Here is a 13,792-nt window from a genome sequence, read left to right as displayed (position 1 = left end):
AGAGAGGCTGTGGATCCCTGGAGGTGTTCAAGGCCAGGTTGGATGGGGCCCTGGGCAGCCTGGTCTAGTATTAAATGTGGAGGTTGGTGGCCCTGCATGTGGCAGGAGGTTGGAGCTTCATGATCCTTGAGGTTCCTTCCAACCCTGGCCATTCTGTGATTCTGTGATTCTGAAGGGCTCCCTTATACCTTTAACACACCGAGTGCAGGTACCAGCCCAGGTAAATTGTGAGTGTCCAACAGAGCCTGTGAATAAGCATAATTATGTCTAATGCCTGCTGCCCGCCATCGTTTACCCCAGCTAACAGCGGGGCATTTCTGGGGTAATTCTCTGTATAAAAATACGGTGTTGGATTCACACGCTTTTTGATTTTCCTTTATGTAAAAGCAGAATGGTCTTTATTAATTAACTAAGTACGAGCAGGATCGTTTCCTAGCCACAAAGTCTGCGCGCTGCCACTGAGCAAGCACTGAGCTGCAAACACCCCGCCCTCAGCCCCGCCGCCATGTCCGGGGGGGGGGGTGGGGTGGGGGGAAAAGGAGGAGGGGGCGGGCCGCTGCTGCCCGGAAGTAGAAGATAAGCGCCAAGGAGTGCGCTTCCGGCGGCGGTTGCCAGGGCAACCAAGGAGGTTAGGGCTGTGGTGCCGTGGTGCCGTGCCGCGCCTCCTGTCCCAGGATGTTCATCTACCTGTGCAAGAAGGTGCTACCGGCGGAACGAGGGGGCGGCTGACGGGGCGGCTGACGGGGCGGCTGACGGGGCGGCTGACGGGGGCGGGCGGAATTCTCCGCTTCCAGAAAGCGGCGGCGGGGGGGGGTCTTGAGGGATCCTCAGAGGGTTCGGTTCGGCTCGGCTGTTCTCCCAGCGGCTGTGCCCAGCGCTGAGCAGCCGTGCGGGATGAGATATTAGGCAGAAATTCTGTGCTGTGAGAGTAGTGAGACACTGGAACGGGTTGTCCAGTGAGGCTGTGATGCCCCCTTCCTGCAAGCATTCAAAGCCAGGCTGGATGGGGCTGTGAGCACCCTAGGCTAGAGGGAGGTGTCCTGCCTATAGCAGGGGGTCGGAACTGCGTGATCTTAAAGGTCCCTTCGAACTCAAACCGTTCCATGATTATCCATTACATGCACTGTATTCCCCTTTTCTAAATTTTTGAGTTGCAGTGTTTTACTTCAGTATATAATTCTGTTTAAATTCTGTGCTATGGGTATTTTTGAGGTGTTCTTAGAATATTCTGACATTAAAAAAACTGGTTCTTTGCTGCTATGTATGGATAAAAAAATGTTTGCTTTTCAGATTGCAATTCCTGGCAATGTCCGATTAAGATGTATTTCCTGGAACAAGGAAGAAGGCTTCATAGCCTGTGGTGGAGAGGATGGATTACTGAAAGTTTTAAGATTAGAAACGCAGACAGGTAATTCACACTTAAAAAAGAAAAATCTTTTTTAAAGAAGAGAATGCACAGCACTTCAAAGTTCTGAAAGCACAACTCTCTCCAGAAATTACTTGACAATACTGTGTATGTTTTAAATCTGTTACAGATGGTTATATATTTGCATAAACATCAGAAGCACTGCCGTTTTCCACTGTTTTCCTTTGGCTTGCCTTACGTGGCATACTTGTCATTTATTGAGCTTTACACCCACTGAACTTCCAGTGCATCTTCTTTCTGGACATAGCTTTCATTTTTGTTATTTTTATATAGATATTTTTATATAGGCATGGCTCTGGGCAGCCTGGTCTGGTGGTTGGCGACCCTGCACATAGCAGGGGGTTGAAACTAGATCATTGTGGTCCTTTTCAACCCAGGCCATTCTATGATTCTGTTACATGACATTTTCCCCTATGAAGACAGGTTAAGGGAACTGGGCTTGTTTAGTTTGGAAAGAGAAGGCTCTGGGGAGACCTCACTGTGGCCTTCCAGTACTTTGAAGGGAGCATATAAACAGGAGGAGGAGTGGCTGTTTACGAGGGTGGATAGTGATAGGACAAGGGGGAATGGTTTCAAACTAAAACAGAGGAGATTTGGGTTGGATCTTAGAAGGAAGTTTTTCACACAAAGGGTGGTGACACACTGGAATATGTTGCCCAAGGAGGTTGTGGATGCCCCATCCCTGGAGGCATTCAAGGCCAGGCTGGATGTGGCTCTGGGCAGCCTGGTCTGCTGGTTGGCGACCCTGCACATAGCAGGGGGTTGGAACTAGATGATCATTGTGGTCCTTTTTCAACCCAGGCCATTCTTTGATTCTGTGATTTGTTTGTTTTGAAATGAATTTCATTATTTCTTGTCTATTTCTAAATGTTCTCTAGCATCTGCATTATTCTAGCAAGAAAGTTGCTTGAAGTAAGTTAAACATTTCAGAGAAAAGTGAAATCTGGTGTATTCTCCAGTTCTTTTAAACCTGTTTCTGGTGTGATAGCCATAGATTTTACTTTGTTTTGTTTTGTTTTCCTAAAAGTTGTTCAAGCATAATGATCAGTCTGGATTTGGATGACAAACATGTTGAACTGAGGGGTAGAAAATCCATCCTACAGATGTGCCTTTATAACTTTATTTATATAAATGGTCATTAGTGTTGAAGTACTGTTACAGACAGTAATAACCTTACTTTGTTAGGTTTATTTTATAGTTATTTTTGTTATTTTTAGATGAAGCAAAAATAAAGGGACTTGCAGCTCCTAGCAATCTTTCTATGAATCAAACTCTTGAAGGCCATAGCGGTAAGTCTTGGGCATTTCATGTTTTTTTTTAATTGTAATAAAAAATACAGGATTTGGGAAAATGCATAGAGTATTTTTTCTTAAAGCTTAATTAAAAAGTCCAAAATAAAGATATCAGTTTTATAATCAGGCATGTAGCAGCTTGGCTATCTACTTTCTGTTGAGGTACCTGATGAAATAAATACCTCTAGTTAATCCTTCATGATCTGTGAATGAATTACTGGGTTGAGAATCAAAGTGATCTATCAGCCCTGTACTTCTGGCTGGTATGCTATGCATGATACAGAATACATGCTGCACAAACCACGCCTGACTATAGTACTTAAAATTTGCTTATGAGTTTTTCGTGGTTAGGCCTGTGAACTTTGATCTTACAGCCTAATTTTTTATTGCTTCAGTTTTGACTTGTTCTAAATTCCTCAGTCTCTGTTCATTATTCAGGAAAAGGTAATTTGATTTATTTTGAAGTGGAGGATGGTACATGTTATGGTAGCTTAATGTTTTCTAAAGAAGTCACAGTTAGTTTAGCAAATCTCATCTTTCTCCTAAATATTCATCTTCATTTCCCGTTTGTTGACAAATCACAGAGTGTTCAGAGAGGTTAGAAAACAGGTTACAGGAGGATAGAGTGCTTGAAAGTAAAAACTGAATGTAGGGAAATTAGGGAAGAATTGGAGTCTCATGATAAATAGCAATTATTCATGGACAGTGACATAGATGGGGGTGCTGAAATCCTTAGACGAAGACATGATCTTTTTATGAAGATTTGCATTCGAAACTTGATAGCAGATTATGTTAGGGGCCTAATTATGATAAAAAGGTTAATTTTGAAGAATTTATTTAGTGGTATTTTAAATGGACGTTTTTGATTCTGAAATAGGTTACATTTACCCTCCATTCAGTATACCTTCGATTGTCAGTAAAGCTTATGACTGAAATAAAGAGAAATGGAAAGGAGAAAGAGGAACTGGATAACCACTGATGAAAAACTGAATTATTGTGATGCTTGAAGTGATCAATTCATATCCAGTATTAGACTGATACGAACTAATATTAGAAACTGTTTGAAGATGTTTCAAATCAAATTAAACGTTTGCAAGGAGGATCCTCTGTGAGACTTGAAGGTTTGAAGTCATGAGGAGAATGTGCTTTTTGGTAAGCAGGAGGGATGTTTGGTTTTAAACCTACAGCACTACTCAGGATCAAACTATTTCTATGAAGAAGAAAAAGAAAAGAGCACCAAGAAACCTTCTTATGACAATAAAGTTTTGTCAAGTTCCCAAATATGTCTGAGGCACTCAGAAACCACCAGGAACTATGATTTGTTTTTGCATACTGAAACAATATTCTGCGTAGAATTTGGAGAAGGAGTTGCTGAGGTGGGTGAATAAAGGAGCAAAGGGAGGCATTTAGCAGAATTTTGAAAGAGGAAAGGAATGGTACAGAAAGAATGTCTAATGTGAAATCCAAGTCGGCAGTACAAATTTCTGTTAGCTCCAGGGAAATCAATTTGTATGTCATACTTTCCCTTAACTTCTTTAAATGACATAAACACAAAAAGTGTATAATTTTCTAGGTTCTGTGCAGGTGGTGACGTGGAATGAACAGTACCACAAATTAACAACCAGTGATCAAAACGGGCTCATCATTGTGTGGATCATATATAAAGGTACTCCGCAGACAACTTTGAGATTGGATAATAATCCATATGGTGGGAAATCTTTGCTAGTGATTTTAGTAACTCTTTTTTAGGCTTCTGAAAAAGTCAAAATAGGCTAAAAACATTTTTCAAGTTTTTATTGTAATTGTCTGAATTTTTATAGCGCCGCTTATGAAAAGATGTTTGTCCTGCAGAGTTGTCTAAGGAAAAGATAGCAACTTTTAGCCATGTGCTTGGTAAACCACTGCAAATGTCTTATTTAAAATATCTTTTACTTTATTTCCTTGGACAAAAATAGCGTACTGAACAATAAAAAGAAGCACATGAGTAACCTCCTTTAGTTTAATGGCTGTTTACGAGGGTGGATAGTGATAGGACAAGGGGGAATGGCCATAAACTGAGACAGGGGAGATTTGGGTTAGATACTAGGAGGAAGATTTTCACTCAGAGAGTGTGATGCACTGGAACAGGTTGCCCAAGGAGGTTGTGGATGCCCCATACCTGGAGGCATTCAAGGTCAGGCTGGATGTGGCTCTGGACAGCCTGGTCTGCTGGTTGGTGACCTTGCACATAGCAGGGTCTAGATAGGGAAACTAGATGATCATTGTGGTCCTTTTCAACCCAGGCCATTGTATGATTCTATGGTTCTAGTCTGGGAGAAGAATCTGTAGATTACGTAGTATTTATTTTTATCAATGACAGTTTTTTCTTCTGTTTTTTTCCCTGTATGTTTTGGTCTCTTTTGAAATTATGTAAGCATAGATTTTTGGGCCCCTCTTAAACTTTGGCTTCCCTTTCTTATTTCTTATTTGTTCATATCGTTTTGGGAATAAGAAAGCCACACCAAAACACTGGATTTCACACAGTGGTATAGTCTTTCTGAAGTTTCACAAAAGGATTGGAACAACGTTCTCTTTAATTTCTTTCCAAAACAGACTATTTCTGCAGCTCTTTTTTGCATTTCAGAGTGATATTAACTTGTATCCCATCTTTGTTTAAAAGCAGACACTTCAAATACTTTTCCATTTCATTGAATTTCTACTTTGATTTGTTGGTAATTTTTATAAACTCTTATGTTTCTGTGTTATTTTTTTTTTAGCAGCTTCTTGAAATTATATTGCTAAGAAATGTCATTAGCAGCCCATTGGTATCCTATTTGCATATCTTTTAATCGAGGGTAGTTTTATTCTTTAAATTTGGTGATTAGTCTTGAATCAACAAGAAGATTATCAAATCAGAAGTAGAACTCAGTTTTTTATTCATTACTAATAGGTGCTTGGTATGAAGAGATGATAAACAACAGAAATAAATCTGTTGTTCGAAGCATGAGCTGGAATGCTGATGGACAGAAGATTTGTATTGTATATGAAGATGGAGCTGTGATTGTTGGATCTGTAGATGGTAAAAGCTTTGCTAATTTTGTCTTGTTAGATAGCTTTCATTTTCCAGAAGTTTGTTCATATTAACTCTTTCTCTATATAAACACAATTAATAGTTACTTCAGAAGTTGTTGCTTACATTCTTTCGCAGCTTTAGTTTTTATATGGGATTGCATCCTTCCTTTAGTTCTGTGGTATGCTTATTAAGGACAATCAATGCTCTGTTACAGGCAATCGCATCTGGGGTAAAGATTTGAAGGGTACACACCTGTGCCATGTAGCCTGGTCCTCTGATAGCAAAGTTTTGCTCTTTGGAATGGCAAATGGAGAAATCCACATTTATGACAGTAATGGAAACTTCATTGTAAGTTCATGGTTGTTGTCACAGAGGTATGAAATGTAATATGCATAAAAGTGTATTTCCTCTTGAGGTTATTTTGTACTCATTTAGTTGGAAGAGTTCAGTTAGGCAAGGTTTTTTGTGTGACATTTTTATGCAAGATTTATTCAGTTGCAATTTTATAATGAAAGTAACAACAAAAAGTTTTATTTTTTTGCAAAGTTCTGTTGTGGTAGTGAGTGGCTTTTGTGTGTATCTGTTTATTTTCTAGGACACTTTTCAAAGAATAAAAATGCCAGAACTGAAATACTTCTTTGTAATTAAAAGATGTGTTCTCATGTCTGATCCAGCATTGAATAAAGAGTTCAATTTAAGAGTTTCAAACTCTTAAATTTTTTTTGCCAGTTTTTTCCTTGGCTCAGGAGAACAGTTTTGCATGTATATATCTGGTCTCTTGCAAGCTCTTTGTGTAGATATAAATTGTTCATCTACACAGAGTGTTATACATGACTTTCAGTACTTAACCATTCTTGTCTAGGTGAAAATGAAGCTGAGTTGTTTGGTGAACTTAACAGGAACTTTCCGCATTGCTGGAATACATTGGTACCATGGTACAGAAGGCTACGTTGAACCAGATTGTCCTTGTCTTGCTGTCTGTTATGAAAATGGAAGATGCCAGATAATGAGAGATGAGAATGACCACAGTAAGTACAGAATGTGGGATGCTAATTACTGAGCTTTTATTGACTTAAAACATCTACTAATCTTTAGATTTTCAATATGTATTTCTCAAAACCCAGATCCTGTGTTGATTGATACTGGTATGAATGTAGTGTGTATTCAGTGGAACCATTGTGGAAGCGTATTGGCACTGGCAGGCTCCCTAAAAGGAACATCTCCAGATAAAGATATAAATGTTGTGCAGTTCTACACTCCATTTGGTGAGGTAAAAATATTTAATACACTAATGAAACTTTCATTTGCTTTATTTTAGCATGTTTTTTTTCTGTGAGGGTTTCCCAAGGCTCCACCCGACCTGGCCTTGAACGCCTCCAGGGATGGGACATCCCCAGCTTCTCTATGCTGCTGTGCCAGGGCCTTACCACTCTCTGAGTAAAGAATTTCTCAGCAATTTTGAGAATGCTTAGGCAGCAGTTAAGATGTTAACTTAATGTGTACATATCGAATCTGGACTGATTTGTCCAGATCTCTAGAAACAGGTGTTTTGAGACTGTATATCTAGAGTTTAAAGTTAACAGTCAATCTGGATTATAGATTGGTTTTGTGCTGGTTGTGATAGTCAAGTTGTGGGTTAACATTCTGGAAGATGGTGTCTTCTATGAGTAGGGTGTAACTAGGATTGGATGTTTGCTGTAGTAACTGATCAGACACATGAACTTAGGTACTAAATTACGTAAGCTTATTGGCAGCAGTTTCTTTAGGCATGAAGCCTTACCTTCAGAAGAAGGGCTAGATCTAAGCTTAAGTATCAGTGCTCTGTTCCCTAAGGAGGTGTATTTTATTTAAGCTAAAGAGTAGAGGTGTCCTTTATTACACCCATCTATATACTTTGCAACCAAGAAGTTTCCCTCAAACAAATGGTCTGTGGGACAATGGTTATCGCTTTCAGAAACGTTAATTTTTATTTAATTCATTGTTCAACTTAAGGTGCTATAAAATAGATATTTAAACATAGGAAGTTTGTTAGCTCTTAAATTACAGATTCATGCCTGAATACTTTTTGGAAGGGGAAGGAGATACAGAGACAAAGAAAATGTCCATTGCCTCACTGCAAATTGTGTACTGATCAGCTGATTCAGTATATGCCCTTGACATAGTTTAAATGAATAAAAATAACTGAGGTCAGATAGACTTACTATCGGTGCCAGTGAAACTTCAGTCATGTCAGTTATCAATGCTGTTTGGATATCAGGAAAAGCTTGTTTACAGAAAGGGTTGTTAAGCTCTGGAATAGGCTGCCCAGGGAGGTGGTTGAGTCACCATCCCTGAACGTGTTTAAAATCTGTCTGGATGTGGTGTTCAGGGACATGATTTAGAGTTAGGGTAGTATGGTTAGGTTGTGGTTGGACTCGATGTTTGATGATCAGGTCTTTTCCAACCTGAGCTATCTGTGAATAATAACTGAAATAGTAAAGGTGATTCACATTACCACACAAAAGAAATGTTGTGCTGTCATTCTCTATTTTTTTCTAATTTTTTAAAATTTAGTATGTAAATGAAGTATTTCCCTTTCTGAAGAGGCAAAAAGAAAATTAAAAAAATTGAGATGTGGTTTATTGTAATACTTATCAAATTATCAAACCTTGTTAGCATATGTGTGCTAATTTGGTAATTATGGGGTACTCTAGGGAAGATGTATGAGCCTGTATTCATCAACCAGCAGCACTGTTGTTTATGTATTTTAGGGCAGTCTTCTTATGATATTCAGTATTTTTTTCTTTTCCTGTTTCGAAACAAGCACTTGCGCACACTGAAAGTTCCTGGCAAGCAGATATCAGCCTTATCTTGGGAGGGAGGTGGACTGAAAATTGCACTAGCTGTTGATTCTTACATATATTTTGCAAACATTCGGCCAGATTACAAGGTAAGTGGTTATGTGGCACTTAATTTGACTAGCAAATTTAGTTGAAAGCAGAAGAAGATGGTGCTTAAATACAGGATAAAAGGATAGTTAGCTGATAAATGGATTTCAAAGCTAATTGGAGAGGAGAATTTATTCATGGAAAGTGGAAAATATGGTAGTTTTTTTATACTGACAATTTTTCTTTTCATTGGGCAGGAAATAGTTTTTTACATCCTGTAAAAACTGTAAGAGAGAGACCCCATATGGTATTATGGACTCTTTTTTTAATGTACTGATTTGTTTTTTAACTCCGAGATTAGTTTCTATGGGCTTCACAAACAGAAGCATTAGTAAAGCTCTGGAACATCCTGTTGCACATTCACCAGTTGTGATCTCATTGCTGAGCTCTCTCTTGAATTACTTTGCAACTTTCCAGAGACAAAGCTTGCATACAGACCTAGGTAATGATGAGAGCATTCTATGAGCAATACATTTTATTCCCACTGCTAAACAGTGCAACACTAAAACTGTGAGAGACCGAGGTTTGAAGAGCAGAAGTCTCACGGTTGTGCCATGGGTTCACTTTCACTCTTTCCTTTTGGAGTTGTTCCATGTTATTGACTTGGTTGGGTCAGTGTTTACTGAAGCATACTACAAATACTTTCTTTGTACCAGGTCAGTGCCGTAGTCAACTATAGAGTCAGTCTTTATTTTCAGTTGTTTGTACAAAATAGAATACCTTCAAATGAAAGATCTGAAAAATGTCAAACTTAGAGGAAAACAACCAAGCAAACCAAACTTGTAATGTAGTTACTTGTTTGGAATTTGGATTAAGACTCCACCAAAAATGAATGTGGGACAGTATTGCTCATGCTCTTTTTCCTGTCTGTGATCAGTAACTCGTTCCAGATTTTGAATTTATTCAAATTAAAGTGAAATTCCAATACAGAGCTTTCTGATCCAGTCATATCATGGCTGCATATTTTTTAAAGCCCAGTAAATAAGCCAGTGCTTAATTTATGATTTCTATTTCATCAATGCTACGACTTGAAGTTTTAGTGACAGGTAAGTGTCTTCGTTGGTGATGGAATGACTTAGTTTTTTTTCTAAATAATGAATCTGTGGTTTTATTTCATAGCAAAGAAATGTATGCTTGTCAATATGAACAGAACTCAATATTAACAGAACTAGGCACTGCCAAATTCAGAACTAGATTCTGAATTTGGCAGTGATTGAGGCTGTTGCTTAAGTAAGGCTCCAAGAAGGACTCCACAGTTTTCATTGTTGTTTGGTTAAAGTGGGTGAGCAGAGTGTTAAATTGGGAATTGTTTGAGCCTTTTTCTGTCACTTTGTTGTGGTGATTTAATAGAACCAGGCGAGTTAAACGCTGGAAATGATCACAACCTGATAGATGTAATTCCTATTCATATTTTCATTTTCCAGTTGCCTATATGCTGCACTTGTAAGCTATTTCTTTTTTCCTTTCCCTACTAAAGTGAAAAAAGATGTGCTCAAATTATTTCTGTGGCAAATAACTTCTAACTTGTTAGTCGTATATTTCAGATTCAACTTGAAATATTTGTGTGATGGATGATGTGTGTCATCCTCCAGTGAGCAGCACCTTCTCATCACTGGACTTCTATCTGGTTGTATTGGTAACTTTATTTTAGGAACTAGGTATTCTGAAAGATAACAGTCATTAAATGACAGCGATTCAAAGCTGTCATGTATTCCAGCTGGATTGGAATTGACCTGGAGATGAAATGTTAGTATCCTGTTACCAGTTTACTGCATAACCCAAGTTGATCTATTTTTCAAGTGTTGCCATAAGAAGAGAAAGTAAATTCTCAATTGATACGACAATAGTTTTGTTACATGTAAAATGTAAGAACCCTTTTGGGCAGCTCTCTAACAGGTTTTCCTCATCTTTCTAATAAGTACTGGTTACTTGGAGTTCTGCTGACTTCTGCACGATGCCATCATCATCCAGAAGTGATTCTCTATGTCTTGTTTGTCTGTCAGCCTCACCTCCCTTTCAGAGGTGGTTTCAGTTTCTGGTGTGTTGGAAAGGCTTTTTATTCACTTCTATAATTTTGTTGAATTTTTGTAATGTTTGAATGTTCTATTTCTCATTTTGCCTTTTTTTTCTCCTTGTTATATGAATGTTTCTTCTGGGGGAACGAGGGCTTTTCTTGTGCTACTAATACAGAAGAAGGGATAGAAGTTACTTCAGTGCTCTAATATAATTGCTTATTTAGACTGCTTCAGGAAGTGCACTGTTTGAGGTGTTTATTATCTTCCATTGGGAAGTGAATGTTGTGTTTCCAAATTACTTGTCAAAGCAAGCATTTTCGTGGTGAAAGCCATCATCGCAGCAAGTATTTCTGTGCTCTCTGATAAAGGAAGAAACGTGGAGTAAAGTTTTTTTTTTTTTTTTTCTCATTTTGAGGACAATTCTCCAATTCTGATCAGGTCAGTTTCTGGTGATGGGAAGGCTTCTTTTTCCATGCTACTAGTATGCAAATAACGTATTACCAGGGCTTTCTTCCCATTCTTTTTTTAAACAAGTTCATTGCACGACAGGTAAAGAACATTAAATAGTGATTGTATTATGTACTGATATGAAGTAAACACATTCATGAAAGAATATATGTTGAATTAGTCCCATTTCTTGTAGAATTTCTCAGAGTAATTTCTCTTGGCAGTGGGGTTACTGCTCCAACACGGTGGTTTATGCGTACACCCGACCTGACCGTCCAGAGTACTGTGTTGTTTTCTGGGATACAAAAAACAACGAGAAGTATGTGAAATATGTCAAGAGCCTGATTTCCATCACAACCTATGGAGATTTCTGTGTGTTAGCAACCAAAGCAGATGAAGATCAACCTCAGGTAAGGACTTCTTTGTAAATGTCGTTCGAAGTATTGTAGTGTATGTGTCAGTGCTTTACAAATGAAATAAGATTAAACATCCTGAATCTTTTTCAGTGTGTGACAGGATGAGGGGAAATGGCCTTATGTTGCGCCAGGGTGAGTTTAGGTTGGATATCAGGAAAAACTTCTTTACAGAAAGGGTTGTTAAGCACTGGAATAGGCTCCCCAGGGAGGTGGTTGAGTCACCATCCCTGGATGTGTTTAAAACCATTTGGATGTGGTGCTCAGGGACATGATTTAGCGGAGGGTTGTTAGAGTTAGGATAGTTTGGTTAGATTGTGGTTGGACTCGATGATCTTTAAGGTCTTTTCCAACCTGAGCAATTCCATGATTCTGTGATTAACTGTGGTTTGACAGAAGGCATTGGACAGGCTCCATGTTTAAATAAAGTGAACCCCATGAAGCTAACAAGCCAAGAACCAAAGTGCTAGCTAAAATGTTCAGAACCTACTCACTGCCTTTACTTATAGCCACTAATAACTTCACAAAAGCCACAGAGTTCAGGATTACTATTTCTTTGGACATATTTTTCCACAGCAGAACAAAGAGTAGCAGAAGTCCAGAACATTAAGAGTTACTTAATCAGTTGGAAATGGGAAAAATGAAATATAAGAAAGGGACAGTTTTTGGATGCTATAAATGCCTGTTATTACAAAATCCTCTTCTTTTAATTTAAGTGATAGATTATATGATAGACATATCCTTTGATTAATATACATTCAGTTAACATTAATATTACTGTCACACAGCTTTTCTTACTGGATTCATTTCTGAATTATTTTCTGTATCACTTATGCATCGCTTACAAAGGAGGAGCATGAGATGGAGTCAATTGGTGCAACGGTAAAGATGTCTTAGTGCTGCTTTGTTGGAGTGTGCAGTAGATGGTGTGCTATGATATGATCTGAAAGTATGATATATGTGAACAAAGGCACTTGGTGAAGTTGAGTACGAAGTAATGTGATTTTCTGGGTTGCATTTTTTAAATGTGAAGTAAAGAGTGGTGGGATTCAGTGTAACTTTCTGGAGTATAAATAAGAGATTGCATTTATCACCTGGAAATTACAGAATAGTAAGTTTCTTTCAATTCTTTCTAAATGGCTTCAGTCTAATTATTAATGCTACGCGGGAGGCAGCTTTTAGGAACTGAAGTAAACAAGTTTATCCTTTTGGTAGCAGTTCATTCATTGCTTTCTGAAAAACACACCTATTCTGCAGTAGATTTCAGGGGATGGAATTGTGATTTCAAGAGTGCAAAATGGATAGCTGATGGGGCAAACAAGATGGATTTTGGCGGGAACTGTTGTATTGTGAGAGGAAGGCGGTATTAGTTATGAAGAACTCAGTTTTGATAACCACAGTGAACTTTCTGCTCAATGAAATGGGACAGTTTCATTGTCCTTGGTCCTAACCCCACCACCCTGTGTTGCTCATGCAGTCTGTCTTGGATACTGTCACTCCAGCACTCCTTGGTACTCTCTGATAGACTGAGAGTCTCAGAAACAAGTAAAAAGGGCATAAAAGAGAAATCAAGTAGAGTGAGTGCTGAAGAAGAATTAATAGAAATATAACAGAAACAAACAGTATACAGTTAGAAAGGTTAAAAAGGGCTCCTCCAGGGGCCACATAAGGTGAAAACTGGAAATGCTGGTGGAAAGTTTAACTTAACAAAGAAATAAAAATAATGTTTTTGAGGTGTTTTCTTTGATGACGGGATGAGAAAAAATGTAACTCAGTGGAAAGAAATCCTTGTTCAGATTGTTGTCTTTGAATGAACATAGTTCAGACAGTAGATGAAGCTCTAAATTCTATGCATTCTGCCATTCTCTTATTATTAAAAGCTATCAATCCATCAGTTCAAAGGAACAAGCTGTACAGCTGCAGTGGTCTGCTATCTCAATTACATGAGTTGGTTGGAAAGTGAAAGAATTAATGAGCAACTAACAGTCTTCCATTTCCTGGGGAACCAGGATGCCAGCTCTTGAGTGATTCAATGTCTAGCAAAATTATTTTTTTGAATCTAAAGAGCCTGCAGTTGAAATCAGTAGTTAATTTTCACATTTTTTTATTCAAAACATTCTTATTTCCCTGTGTAATCACGATAAAGCTATTTAATCCTTGATTTACATCTGGAAAACTGTGTTGGCACTTGAAGGCAACCAATTAAATGTTGATATCTTT

The 13,792-nt window shown here is 38.3% G+C and overlaps 1 protein-coding gene across 3 annotated transcripts in view; it reads left to right on the top strand.

Moving 5' to 3' along the window:
- Nucleotides 1-589: 589 nt before the first annotated feature.
- Nucleotides 590-13,792, top strand: part of WDR35 (WD repeat domain 35) — a 37,256-nt gene continuing 24,053 nt past the window's right edge. Inside the window, exons 1-11 of one of the 3 annotated variants that reach the window (XM_010707966.3) lie at nucleotides 590-699; nucleotides 1,291-1,408; nucleotides 2,644-2,715; nucleotides 4,292-4,384; nucleotides 5,648-5,776; nucleotides 5,985-6,118; nucleotides 6,633-6,798; nucleotides 6,895-7,040; nucleotides 8,574-8,699; nucleotides 11,384-11,569; nucleotides 12,422-12,454. In XM_010707966.3, coding sequence (XP_010706268.1) covers nucleotides 676-699; nucleotides 1,291-1,408; nucleotides 2,644-2,715; nucleotides 4,292-4,384; nucleotides 5,648-5,776; nucleotides 5,985-6,118; nucleotides 6,633-6,798; nucleotides 6,895-7,040; nucleotides 8,574-8,699; nucleotides 11,384-11,569; nucleotides 12,422-12,454 — 1,227 coding nt within the window. In that variant the 5' untranslated portion in view covers nucleotides 590-675. The remainder of the gene's footprint in view (nucleotides 700-1,290; nucleotides 1,409-2,643; nucleotides 2,716-4,291; nucleotides 4,385-5,647; nucleotides 5,777-5,984; nucleotides 6,119-6,632; nucleotides 6,799-6,894; nucleotides 7,041-8,573; nucleotides 8,700-11,383; nucleotides 11,570-12,421; nucleotides 12,455-13,792) is intronic. The other 2 variants (XM_019613300.2, XM_010707967.3) reach the window with 2 other exon arrangements.

The sequence above is a fragment of the Meleagris gallopavo genome, chromosome 2 (assembly GCF_000146605.3).
Source record: "Meleagris gallopavo isolate NT-WF06-2002-E0010 breed Aviagen turkey brand Nicholas breeding stock chromosome 2, Turkey_5.1, whole genome shotgun sequence".
In the NCBI taxonomy this organism is placed as follows: Eukaryota; Metazoa; Chordata; class Aves; order Galliformes; family Phasianidae; genus Meleagris; species Meleagris gallopavo.
Note: the sequence above shows the minus strand (reverse complement) of the source record. Positions and strands in the feature narration are given on the sequence as shown.